The sequence below is a fragment of the Hypoxylon trugodes genome, assembly GCF_022578975.1.
Source record: "Hypoxylon trugodes strain CBS 135444 unplaced genomic scaffold F4822scaffold_5, whole genome shotgun sequence".
In the NCBI taxonomy this organism is placed as follows: domain Eukaryota; kingdom Fungi; phylum Ascomycota; class Sordariomycetes; order Xylariales; family Hypoxylaceae; genus Hypoxylon; species Hypoxylon trugodes.
In genome coordinates, this window is record NW_026250020.1 from 3,413,177 (window position 1) to 3,427,325 (window position 14,149).

The 14,149-nt window shown below is 42.5% G+C and overlaps 2 protein-coding genes across 2 annotated transcripts; both read right to left on the reverse strand.

Moving 5' to 3' along the window:
• Positions 1 to 1,888: 1,888 nt before the first annotated feature.
• On the reverse strand, positions 1,889 to 3,542 carry F4822DRAFT_272599 (uncharacterized protein). Its single transcript, XM_051454736.1, has 2 exons — positions 2,574 to 3,542; positions 1,889 to 2,520 (listed from the first exon to the last, which is right to left on the reverse strand). Exons 1-2 carry the CDS (start codon positions 3,425 to 3,427, stop codon positions 2,280 to 2,282), a joined length of 1,095 nt encoding a protein of 364 aa, XP_051314974.1. The 5' UTR covers positions 3,428 to 3,542; the 3' UTR covers positions 1,889 to 2,279.
• An 8,199-nt stretch (positions 3,543 to 11,741) lies between these two features.
• On the reverse strand, positions 11,742 to 13,991 carry F4822DRAFT_272692 (uncharacterized protein). Its single transcript, XM_051454737.1, has 3 exons — positions 13,615 to 13,991; positions 12,094 to 13,449; positions 11,742 to 11,998 (listed from the first exon to the last, which is right to left on the reverse strand). Exons 1-3 carry the CDS (start codon positions 13,793 to 13,795, stop codon positions 11,880 to 11,882), a joined length of 1,656 nt encoding a protein of 551 aa, XP_051314975.1. The 5' UTR covers positions 13,796 to 13,991; the 3' UTR covers positions 11,742 to 11,879.
• Positions 13,992 to 14,149: the final 158 nt, after the last annotated feature.

Genomic DNA, 14,149 nt, shown 5'->3' on the forward strand with positions numbered 1-14,149 from the left:
TGAGATGCCATGGCTGTTATATCCATGGTAGCATGATGATAATCTTTGTTCCAATTCTTTCAACCTTGGAAGTTGGATATCCATGGGTATCATAGACTTGTTATGACCCTTGATCTATCACCATGTGGTATTACTAGGTAATGAAGCTCATAAATCCCAGAACGCCCAAAGCCCTATGGGATTACCAGAACGGGGCTGTTCCAGAGCTTTGGGCCATCAAGTGCAATGCCAAGCGCAGCGGACCTAGTCTTTGTTTATTTCACTGCCTCTTCACTTTTGTATTCCGAGCATTGCCTCGGAGACACAAGGACAAAAACTGACTCGTATGCCCGCTGTTGGCTGCACCTTCGACGCAATATAGATTATTTTTATGATTATTCACTAGTAGAGTAGTGTTCGCTGCAAAGCAACGTGGTCTCTCCTATCATAGGTGTCGGCTCTAACAATACCCAAGCTCGGATATGCCCTAGTCTTCAAATTTTTCTTCCACCCACACCTCTTTTTTCGGTAGGTACCTAAGAGGTATGTATTCTTTCATACTTTTAGCATATCGTTCCTCTAGGAGGCTGCAATATCAGAAGACGGATAGAGTCCCTGCTTTTCAACTGCACAGCAATCATCAAATGATCGGGCTATGACCAACATTTTCCGCCCACCCTTCTCGGGAGGAGTTCATTTCCGTTGTTTTACTTAGGATGGCGCTAATGTCCGCTATATTTTCTCTCCACGGAAGACCCCGAAGTACGAGCTCTTTTCTTCTTTCGTCTATTCGTCAAGTCCTTCTTCATTTGGATTTATGTGAATCGTCTGTGTAAGTATATTCCGGTCTCGTGAAACAGATATGAAATACTTTGGCGCTTCGTTTAATGGTTACGATAAGTCGCTACTAACTACGATGAATTGTACAACAAAGAAATATAGAAGTAGGTACGTATGTGTTGGTTGGATTTTCGTAACAACTTCGGTGTGGTGCTACCATACCCTTAAATATATCCTATGGGCACCTTCATTATTATGCAGTTGGTGGCGGTAACATAACATACCCTCGTGGCCAATCGTACATATGTCCAAGCGCTGGGTGTGATTCACCATCTACGCGAATCAATGACATGCAGCTATTCCGCATAATCGATAATCATGGTTGTTATCCTGCGCATTATAAAATTGTCACATGTTTCGTCGTGATTCAAATTTTGACGAGACCTATGGTTTTAGTTGAGATGCCTAACATGGGAGGGTCAAAATAGGGGACAAAATAGGTATCATGTATCCCCACCAACAAACCACCATGTACCGTATATAATGCCTACCTAGGTCTAAATTATCTAATAGGTATCCACATAGGGTCTAGTAGGTACCTACCTAGGTAGTTAGATAGTGTAAAATAAACATCGTGAGGGTTTTCTTGGTGAATCAAACGAATAGGTAGTACGATCTATCAACCTTATGGCTAGAAGACATCCTAATAATCGTTAAAACTTTCTTATGTTCAATTCAAAAGATGTCCATGATAGAATAATCCTTATATATATCCAAGGAATACCTAGAAATCATAAGTTTACCTAGGTACTTACATAAAGTCGACCGTTTACTGTCTCGGCCAGATATATCAGACAACAACTAACTATTCGAAGTAAGACATGATACCTACCAATTTACTTAGAATTAATTAGATTACGTGGGGTTTGGATATGGTCTCGGATTTCGTAAAGTATTTATTTCGTAATAATGTCTCTTGTGAGAAAAAATTAAGTGACCGTAGTGGCCAATTTAAGAGACGGAAGAATCATGGAGGGAAATGGTAGAATACACGAGTCAAAAGTGATATTCCATGCTACTTCCTTTTTCACTTCTCGTAAAAGATGTTAAAAACTAATACTATACAAAATGTATGTCCCGTAAACCAGCCAGTCCAATATAGAAGCCAAATTCTGTGCTTATAGCGTCGCAATCTGTCGAATGCGTTTACAAGAAAATGAAATAAAAAAAGGAAATTGATGATATCAATGTTGATTCCCAAGGCCCGGTTGCCCGCTATACTTATTCCAAGACGCCTCTGATAATGCGAGTAAATAAATAGAACATAAAAAAAAAAAGAGACAATCCCCAAAGACCAAAACTCCCTATGTAAACGCCATACCCTTATTTTTTCCCGATCCAACCAAAACCAAAAGAAATATTGATGTGATCTTGAAGCCTACTCGCCAATGTCGTGACTAAGTTGTCGAGATATCCCGTGTTGCCGGGTGGGAATCGAATGAATAGTAGTTTTCAAATTTCTAGAAGTCGTCCTCATCCTTGAGGGAGTCGCCTTTCTTTTTGAGTTGACTCCTTTGCTTGGTCTTGTTGATTTCTTCATCTAGTAATGATTGAGCTTCGGGAAAGTAGTCGGTACGACGAGTTGGTCGATTCTTTAAAGTGTGAAGTTTCAAGTGTTGGCGGTAATTGTCCTTGCGGTTGAATGGCTTACCGCAGAATGGGCAAGATGTAATAATAGAAATCGGGTTTTCTGCATGCTTACTATTTGGCTTATGAGTTATGGTTGGGATTAGCATATGAATTCGGTCTCTTACGTGTTCTTATGTCTTTTCAAGTGTTCCTGTCTCTTGAATGGACCCTTTTGGCAATCCGGGTAGTTACATTTGAAAGTAGCAGCGGCGATTCTTTCGATTCGAACTCCAGAACGTTGTTGGGCCCTGTGAGGTGCTGAACTCTTTTGCTGCACTTTATCCACGTTGACTCGTCTCTTTCCATGACTAGCAAGGTAGGGAGGTGTCAAGCCATTTCGATCGCGAGAAGAGAGAGCATGGGAAGGAGAAGGAGATGCGGAGGGATGTCCTCTTCCGAAGAATGATACAGGACTTTCTCTCGTCCATTCCCACATTGCTGATGTATCGCAAGCGGGAGCACTGTTCATATGATAACCAGGCGTAGAGACTGGATATTGTGGTGATGGGATATAATCCGCAAAGGAGTAATGTCCCATAGTTTGATGATGAGCCGGTTCAAGAGGGTGATTCTGAGCTGACAAGGAAGGAAATGTGGTAGGGACCATCGGAGCATATTCATAGTCCACAGCTTGGGATTGCATACTGGACTTTCGGCTTGGACTCGGCGAGGCACTATTATAATCCATGTATCGATGAAAATCGGCTTTAGCTTCGGATGGGAAATAACCGCCAAAAGCCGAGGATGGCGGAGTTAATTCATAGCCTCCAGGTGGAGGATAAGTAATTTGTTCGTGCTCCATCGAGATAGAACGAAGTCCAGGAGTCGATCGACCAGATGTTGGTGTGAATGGTTCGGGTATAGAACCAGAAGTCGATGCCGAAGAAAAGCTACCAGTCGATGAAGCACAAGGTAGACCCTGATTTCCGAGAGCAAAATCTTCACCAAAGCCAACTTTCAAGTCCATGTGCATGTCCATTATCGAGTGAGTATCTGAAGGAGAGAGAGATTCGTGGGGATGTGAGGAAGCTCGGGATCCAAAGGGAGTTCGTTAATGTCCAGTAGTAAGAATTCACAACCGGCACTTAAACTCGATGGTGGATGTAATGGGAAGAGAAGAATTTCACGGATAGGAATGAGGGGATAGATAAATAGATATAGGGGTGACAAAGGTTAAGTATTGTTCCAATTAGAGAGAGATATCCCTTTAGCTAGACGCTAGGTCGCAAAGCAAATACTTAGTTAGGATAGCTCGGCCAATATACTAGACAACTCCCCGCCAGGGTATGGGATGGCAGGTAACGATGGAGTGTGGACAGGAATGAGAAACGCGTAGTGGCAGAGAGGCGTCTATCTAGAAAGCGCACGGTACATTGGGGGAAAGATAGACATATAGTACGTAGTTGTCTTCAAGCCACTACCATCAACTTGAAGATGGGCTCCATTTTATTTCCCATTGCTTGCATTTTGTCGCAAGACCCCCCCCTCCTTAGTTGGGTTGACAACTTCGAGCATTACATTAGGGCCCGGGAATTCGGGTCGTTGAATCCTTGTAATGAGCAACCAACACGCATGAGATGCCGGCCACTCCTGGCTGGATCTTGGGTGCTCAGCTGGGCCCCTCGCGAAGTAAAATTAGAAAACAAAAGCGCAACAAACATAAAAAAGACGGCAGTGTAGCAAGCACCAAAGCGGTCAACTGACCCTTTTTTGGAATAGTCAGAGGCGTTATCAATCTCGCATGAGCATACATAGCTTAAAATGGCACGTACGACAACGCAACGATGTTTGAAAGACAAGCGTGTTAGAGAGCTTCGCCAATCTATCCACCAACTTTCTCTAGTGTAGAGCCATCTTTACCATATGGAATGAGACCTAGGAATGAAGTATGCCTAACCGCCCCGCATTATGCCATTCAACTTCGGTTCGTCATTCGTAAGACACGGTCGATTCAGAGACATGGCGTCTCTGACAAGCCTACGACCATTGAACAATAGACATTAAACATTGGTTAAAAGGCATGTCTACCGTACCTAAGTAATGAAGGTACCTTAAGGCATATTGCTGTCGAACTTATTGATCAGCAAGCATAGATGCAAAGAAACGGACGACCCGTGGGGAGAAAGCCGTGGAGCCGGCGCAGATGATGTCAAAAATCATAATAGTTGAAGAGTTTGCTAATTACCCATCCGTCCGTCGCCATAGTTACCTAGGTAGACGCGAAAGACTTGGTCATTGTATGATATGTTCCAAGTACCCAGGTAGGTAAGTAAGTGAGCATACACGCCCAGATAGCAACAGTCCGCGAAAGACCACTACACTAGTACTTACCTAGGTAAATACTAAAGTAGAAAGCGATCGGATATACTGCTTCTGCTTAGGTCAACGAAGGGATCTTGGCGCACCCTGTTCCTGAATGAACTAATCGTTTAGCTTTGGTTCCTGACAGCCCTGAAAATCGTGTCTTTTCCATTCTGTGTGGGTGTGCTTTGGAACTCTAAGTGGTGAGTCTCGCCGATTCGAAGTTCCTACAGATGGCCAATTGAGCTGTGGCGTCCGCCCTGAAGCTTTGCCCTATGAACCCTTCTCGGCAGAAGAGCAAGGGGTATTAACGCAGGGGCAAACGTGGTTCGGCTCATAACAGGAACAGGTTCGCCCTCGATGGATGTCTCAAAGAATGCCATTTCCCATTGGATGCAAAAAAATCTATGATAACCCAACAAACAATAGTAGGCGTCCTTGAACAGATTTTCCCAAACATCCTCGAGACATGGGGTACATATATGCACATAACCACAGGGTAAATCAGGTACGCTAACGTTCCTGTAGTCAGCCACATAAGAAGGGGATGGTTATCTGAAGCTCAGAATGGGATTGATTCATGGGATTTTAAGGGTACTCCTGTCTATCCAACTCATTTAACCATCAAGGGAGTACATAATAATCATTTGCTTTATTGAGCGAATTCGATACCTTGATATTCTTAGACTTTTTCATGCGATCTACATGTTGCCCAAGAGACTAGAAAAGTAGATATCACTAGGCAGTGTAGAATATCCGATATCCGCGTGTTGTATTCAATTTTAGTCTATACTCCAATTATCTAGGTGGGTACCTTAACATAGGTAGGATTTGAAGTTAAGCCTAGAGATCGTAACTCCGGAAGATCTCCACTGATCTACATACATCGCTACCTAAGGTAAATCGAGATGCCGAGGAGGGATCCTTGATCATAAAATTTACCGATATTCTAGATGACTTAACTGATTAGATCTATTATATTTATTGGAAGGAATAGAATGAAAGAATGAAAGAAAAGAAGATGTTGGGAACATTTCAAGAGTTCATCCCAGAACTACCTGACAAGGTTATTCAGAAAGTGATCACTGTAACAGTGACTTATGGGGCGTAAGCCATGTATCATTCTAATAGGTGTCTTAAAAAGAAGGAACCGTGGAAACGCCAATGCTGACGACATGACTGAGAAGCCGAAACCTATCGATACTTTCATACTTACCGAGCCGAGAAGTTGTTCGGGTCGGCTAGGTTTGATAGAATCGGCTGTAACCCTATGAATACCTAATTGCTTACCATCACGACTAAGTTAGGTACAATTTGTGAATAACAGATGAGAATAAAAATGCCAATGCCAACGGTTCAGCCATTAATATTTTCATATTTCCATAAGCAAAATAAAATAGCTCGCCAACATAAAGCACATTTTATGTTCTACCTCGGCATAATTAAAATTATTTGTAATAATTCTTGTGACTGGACGTTTCTTTGACAGGTTGGGATGCTTTACAGCAATTGATTTCCAGGGGTACCCAAATAGGATAAGTTACGTGCTAGGCGGCGTAGCTGGGCACGGTACGCTACCGTAGAACCTGCGACATGTCAGATTTCTAATTCCTATCCCCAGCGAATACCTAGGTACCTTGGTAGTATCATACCCTGGGGAATTCCTTGTCCAACAGTAACTCGTGTGGCTTCTGCGACACTACCTACCTACCGGACCCCTCATAACTGTAGATGGCAGAGGCTTAGACATCGTCTTGATTTTCTTTGTTTCTATCTCTCGAACACATACACTTACACCAAACTTTCTCGGTGGTATCAGTCTGTTGTAGCAGACCTAGCCTATTTTAGGTATTTTCCCGTTTGTAATTGAGCATACAGTATTATTTTTTCTCCCTAGATCGTGATCGTTGTCAAATTCAACACCACCCCCTGTTTTATCTTATAAGTCACTAGAGTATTATCACCTACTATCAAGTGTGTTTGGAGTTTATACGAACATACGTTTTTTTCCTACAAGTTAGCTATACATATCTGGATATTTGGATATTAAGGATGGTAATTCATTCGCTATTGTAGGCGCGGCCGCGCGGCTCTTTGACAATCAATCTCCAAACAAGCTCCAAATCCATGCCCAAATGTTGGTTATCGGGACCGAATACCTGGTTTCTTTATCCGACAACTGTTACTCGTATGTATAACCAACCCGGTTTTCCATTTCCGTTTCAAGTACATCTCCGTTCGAGCATTAAACTAAGCAAACATTACTGCCACATAGACAGCTAATTATAGGTTGATAGCCTTAACATTTTAATCGCCGATACCCTCGGTCCAGAGATTGATAACGTCGCCTAATCCACATGTTTCCGCATTTAGCATTACACCCGGGCCCGAATCTCAATGACAATGAAGCCTCCGCACTTAGGACACGAGGATTTAATGTAGTACAGAAGTTAGAACTACTGTTGGATCGACAGAAAGACAAGGAACTTCAACATTCTATACCGCATTGGTTATTATTAACCCTAGGTATTTGTCAACGCCACTTAACATGAGATATTTTCTAATGAGGTCAATGAACCATGTGGATGTTTGAATAGCAACGTAACGTGCTATTTCATATTAAAGGGCAATAGGATATTAGCACGTCACCTATTGGGGGGTTGATTGCCTTGTATGAGTTCAAATTCATCTCTATCTCTATAACCATGGGATGTTAAAGTGCGCATTAACTTAGCATTAAAATAGGTATACACCTTAACCATAATCTGAAGAGCATCACATAAGCATAGATACCTATATAGGCAGGTAATGATAGAAGCCCATGAGACTGTCGTCTACATGGTTTTCAGGAGGTCAGGACATAAGGCGATGGAGGCTTAACGGGTATGGTAGCGATGGCGCAACCTTACCTAGGTACACTAAAGTGATACTCTAGAGAGTTGCCAGAAAGACGACATACATATTCGAGAATCAACGAAGATGATTAATTTTACGAAACGTTTCATTATGCTCAGTGTACCTGAATGAACAGTACTTCGTCTCACTAGGTCTGCAAGAATCGGATACTATTTTCCTTAGGCGTGTTAACTAATGTGGAGGTAAGCAGTCTGGACTCTTAACAAGAATAAACGGATCGCACGCAAAAAGGCTTCTTATACGCGCAGGTTAATATGTAGTGTCGTTAGGTAATACTCTTCTGTTTAGTCCAATGGCACTTTCGTATCAAGGGCGACACGATCTATCTAGGTAGTTAGTAATGGTCTTATGAATAATAGAGGTGGAAGAACGTAGCCGCACCCATCCTACCTAAATATCTAGCCGGCAAAGTAGAAGGACTACGAAGTCTAAGATTTTATTAAAATTACTTAGTTAAGTACTCTCCATAATCAAATTTCTCGGGAACGACCCCAGATTATTCAAACCAATTATAGTCATAGTTTGTACGAACTGTTTATTTCTGTAAGATGTATCGTGCATAAACTTACCAATCCTGATACGGTCGTATGCTTCTAATAGTGTATATGCATCTCGATTCATAGGTAGACAAGGTCAATAAGAACTTGTAAGCCCCGAGATGTAATGAGATGCAGTCATCTAGTTGGCAAAAAGTGAGATATTACAAGATGAACATGCAACTATGTGTTCATCATCTTGGTATTAGAAGAAGAGTATTCGACGTTTCATAGGATTATAAAAGGTGTTGAGATGTCGTTCAAAGTTAAGTTTTATTCCGTAGATTCCATCACTTTCATCCTCCGATAACTTCTACAAAACAAAAAGCCGACAAAATCCTTAGTATCAAACTACAATGTGTCGAAGAATAAAAAAGCTGTACGGCTGCCCGGAAAATCACGTCAAATCCATAGAGGAGGTTGTTTGTAAACCGGGAGATATAGAGACATGTGGGCATTCCGATTCGAATGAGCCAGATCCACACAAAGGAGGCTACTTGCCGGAGGAAACGTACGTCGCTGAAATTTGTCCTACATGCAATGTAGAAGATAGAAGATGATACGACCTTTAGTGAGTGAGTAATCTGCCCTCGTTTGATGAAGTGATATTAATATACCTAGTTACCTGCCTGAGGTACCTACATAGGAACTATTTAGATTGGTGGGGTTTAGGGGGCAAGTCGATTCTTATCGTGAAAAGGGGGAGGCAGAGGGGTCACATCTGGTTATTTTTACCCCTATGTGGCGTTAATTACCATCTTGTCGAGTTATGAGACTCTCTAGGGCTATTCGATTGATAGATACTTGTCAAATTCTTCCCCATTCCCTTCTTTATGAACATGACTTCCTGAATGGACAAGACCTTATCGTGAACATTACGTTGCTGCGAGGTAGCTCTGTTCTCCACTATGCGAACGTGCAAAATTAGTTCCACAGCGATGAGAAATACCTAGGAGAAGACAATTGATAGAGAAATCATTGGTTAAAATTTTGATTAACTCAAGTGACGAGTCCCATGCAGATTCTACGTCTGAATTAAGCTTACTTATCGTGGAGGAGACTATCGACTGCATGTATTACGCAATCCGCATAATTCTTCATGAGGTAACCTGCATTTGAAAGGTTCGAAAGCTGAAGATGGGTGGCATAGCACGGACCGGCTCGATCCACCGAATAGCGGCAATGCGCTTTGTACCTGAGTAACTCATTGGACGGCATCTCTATTTGTTGAAAACGTGGAGGTTCTTGTAAGGTCGAATTTATCAATTTCAATAAGTATTCAGGCTGTCGGGTAACAATTTTTGAGATAAATCAATTATCAACTTCTGCAATGCTACGTTTGTAGACGCAACTGCTAGAGAACCAAGCCCCTCTACACCGAAAATGATTCGCGAGCTCGCCGAGTGGTTATATACCTAATATATATACCTAGTACAACCATTCTGACATATGAGGATATCACCGAAGATAAATGGTTTACTCACACCTCTGCCTACATTTACGTTTTAATCCTCTCATAATACTGGTTTAGGAGCTCGGAGTGTCGAGTATTCTATCCAAATCATCGGGTACTTGGGTATTTTGGGGGAGTATGTAGTGGGCTAATATTTATTCGCACGTACCTACCTAGGTTGGTAGCAATCATTGCATTGAAAGTACCCAGACGCCTTCGCTCCGGCTTGATACATTTTGGCTTGCATTTTGACTCTTTAACAGAAAATTCGGAGTTTCATGCCATACGCTAGGATTGAACCAGACGAAGATCTGTCACAAACCAACCCTTGCATTACAATGAACGGAGAAGGGCCAATCACGGCAAAACCCCGGGTGGGGAATTTCTGCTCTTGTAGGGTAACAGAACAGAACAGAACAGAACAGAGCAGGACAGAGCAGGACAGAGCAAGTCAGAGCAGAAAGGGATAAAAGAGGAGGATATTAAACTATATAAACTACCAGAGATTCCCTATGTATCCAGTCGCTCTTTCCATAGCTCTTTAGTTATCAATCTAAGACTATTCTTTCGAGTATAGTGAGAGGACTCCAAGCCTCTCTGACGAACAGAACCTATTTGATCACTTGACCTACTATTGATACTGTTACCTTCAAATCAAGACACCCCGGATTAGCCAATCCAGCAACGACTATACCTCTCTGTGGCATAGGTTCGTCACAAGATCTATACCCGTAGCGTTATTCCTCAGGCAGCCACTGATGTTTTTGGTGTTTTTCGCCGACGATTGCCTCGGGTTTCTTGATGCGGGATCTCGGAGATCATTGCTAGTATGCCTGCTAGATCTTGCACTATAAATACTTATTTTCCCATGTGGCTGCAGACATCTACGGTAGTCCACTGTTCCGGAATGATTTATCATAACTCTCAAGCATTTAAAGGCCGTATCCGAAAGGCGTTCGGTGGCTTATTCGGGATCGATAGTCATTTCTATTTCCATCGTGTTAGCAAGCCCGATTTTTCTTTTTGGTAGTCTCGATAACTGGATGCGGTGGCTAAAGTGAGTATGATCCAATACTAGAAAAGGAAAGATACGTACCTAGGCACGATTTCCCCTCAACTATCATTCTTTGTTCGTACTGGCATCTCGGTTCGTAAATCCTGAGTTGAACTTTTCAGGCCCAAGTAAACGTTACAGTTATTCCAAAGGCGTTGTCAGGGTCCATATCATTACCACATGGAGTTCCCTGCAGTTCCCTGTCGTACGAGAGCAAGATCTTGTGTAAATCCGAGACTACTTAGGAGTAGTAATGCAGATCCCCTTTGACTTGTACAACACAGCTCATGGCTAAGCTTTGATCCTGTTCATCCACCAATCAATTGGTATGAACTTTCGCAACGGGATCCCTGTTCGCATGTATAGAGGGTTTAAGCGCCTAGAAGTAGAAGTACGCACGTACCATTGGAACCACCCAAAAGTCGGAAACAAAACTAAGATGAGTATCGTAGCTGGTATCCTGACATAATGTTTCACAGCATGACTAAAAGATACATGTGGAATACATATTGGGCTGAGATCCGTTGAGGTATTATTCTCTCGGACTAACTTGCATTTCGATGGGCGTTGTGCCGAAAGCACCTAGGCATCGTGGATTAAATAACCCCTCATAATAGTCGCTTATAGCCCATCTAGCCTCAGGGGAGGGTAGCATTTAACCATACCTAACTGCATGTTAATGTAGCCTCGAAAATTGAAACGCGTTCATTTATGTAGGGATTCAAGGAAGCCTTATTTTTATGGGACTTAGAAGGCATTAGAAAAAGTTCTATATCGCGAGGATCAATATTAATTTTCTGAATTGGAGAACGGGAATCCTCTGGGAGAAAGGGAAAAAAGTAAGAATAGTGATGGATGTGATAGATCACATTTTGAATAGACATGTGAACATCCATATTAAAAACTTTACAGGAGATAGCTCGTTCCAATTCATTCGCATAACATGTACATGTGTCGTTATGTAGGTACCTGCAGCTACATCTAGATATAGACTAACATGTTCATTCCCCTCCATTTTCTCTCTATTCTGATCGTGGCTATGAAAGCATTTAGCTTTGAATGGATGACCCTGAGCTAGAGATCTAATCGTTGCTAGAGAGGAATTTTGGTTGTACTGATACCGACGACCTGGATAGTAGGGTGTTTCTTAATTTACCCACAAAAGGGCAACTTAACCTATCATGGTATTATCTCCGTCACCCTCATCAAAATCTTCTAATGCGTCTTGCATTTCTTGCTCACTGGCTTCGAGTCCGGATGAGCTCATAAGTTTGCTGTCTTTGTCCTCGGCTGTGGCGTTGTTAGTACATACATCACACCGCTTCGTGATATCATGGGGGCTGAATGGGAATTAGGGTCGTTGGGTTGAGATGGATTAAACTTACTTCTTGGTTCTACCAACAAGTTTTCCTGTACTTCACAGTCCGTGAGTGTCGATCCTTCTCCGACCTCGCTCCTTTTTCCTAGGATGCAACGAGTCAATTTACAACCTTTGCCAACTACCACGCCATCCATCAAGAGACATTGGAATAACTTTGCGCCCTCCTTAATCTGGCAGTTGGCTCCAATGACACTTTCTTTTATTGAGGTCTTCTCTTCCACCATGACATTATCGGCAATTAAACAATCTTGTCTCGTGATAGTGGTTCGTGGCTTAACACCTTCGGGATATGCAACCTTCTTGGAATGAGCAAATGGAGATGCCGTCTCGATGCCAGACTCCTCAACCGAAGGAAGCTTTGCTAATTGTAATGATATAGAAAGTAGAAGCTGGGCTGTGTCTACACGACGTAGTAAAGGAGCATCCGTACGATTGGGATGAATGTATGCTAAAATAGGTGGTACGGTAGTCTCCTTTGGTTTGATTAATAGTCTGTCATCTCTTCTCTTTTGAAATCCCCCAGGAGGTGAGGTTTCATAAGGTTCTCGTGTGGTGAATGGTGATTGTAGAGGGCTGTCATTCGGTTGAGTGATACCACCGCGTGTCGACTTTTCTGCTTCTGATTCTTCTTTGCGACCTTCAATGACCTTTTTCATACCTAACTTCTCGAAAAGACCCGTCTCCCAATTCGCCTTCGCCCACCAGCCAATAACGTCTTCTCCAATTGTTTCTAAACGCTCGTTTTCCTGAACGAAGTCTAGAATCCATTTTGGTAAGATGTAGATATGCGCATCTCGATGTGTCGTCAACATTCTTAACTTGGGATGACTGCGCAATAAACCATGTCGTATGGGGAAACTGCTCTTTTGATCTACAAGATCATTAAGCGAATCTTTTGGCATAGAGTAAGTTAGGTAGGAAAGATGTGACAGGAGCGAGTCTTTGGATGTAGGCACTGCTGGTTTCGACATTGGCGCAGTTATGATGAAATCGGTTTCTTCACCCTTGATAGGAGTCTCCGTTTTTGTCTCGTACCATACTCCTAGACCGCCGTTGCCATATGGAGGTTCGCCATCGCCTAAGAGATCTGGTAGACTGGCGGCCTTAACTATCCATGCTTGTAAGAGTTTATCACCTCCCAATTCACAGACTAGATCGCATGGTAGAACTATGAAGTCGGATGTGACGAGCTCTCGAATTTCGGGTAATCGCAATATCTCTGCGGTACCCGTATTCTGGTCTAGACCATGTGGCGCTACAAGATCTGGACGAGGATGAGGTAGACCAGTAAGGAAAGGATTTGTGTTAAGCGCTGTGGTGATGGCATCAGCAGCCGAAGGAGGGCAGATGAGAGTGATGTCTAGGATAGGTTAGCATAGGTACATCTGCAGTGTGCAACTTGTCATGATCGTGACTGGACGGTTCAAGATAATCATGATCCATGACAGAAGCTTGTATGATCACTCATAGAGACCGAGATATTGTCATCGATGGCGATGACGACGAGAGGACGATAAGTACTTACTTGTGATCCCTGTACGATAACAAAAATCGATGGGATACCAAACCATCGGTCTATTCGCAATAGGTAATAAAGCCTTAGGATTCTCATCTGGATTTGATGTGAAAGTCGGAAATGAAGATCCAGGACCACACAAAATCAAGGCTTGCAGGCCTGTCGCGGGTAAGGATACCGCGTGGGGCATCTTGAAGGGTTCCGTTCTTAGGTCGAAGCTTTGATGGAGGGGTTAATGAGATGTGTTCTGTGAGAATGTTAGTTATTTAATTCAATATTTATATTTGTAGAATCCCACAATCGGAGAATAATAAAAATAACTCAGTGTTATTTAATTTGATTTAAAGAGACGATGTACTTGGTGAGATATATATTAATCGTTTCGTTGATTGAGAAGATTGAGTCATAGTAGAGGCTGCGATATTGAATTTCAGCGGGAAGACATACAAAATGATTATCGATAAAAAGAGTGGAGTCTTAACGGTGAACATCAAATAAAAGTTACGGAAACCCCCTTTAGAATTTCTCGGTGTGGTGTTTCCCC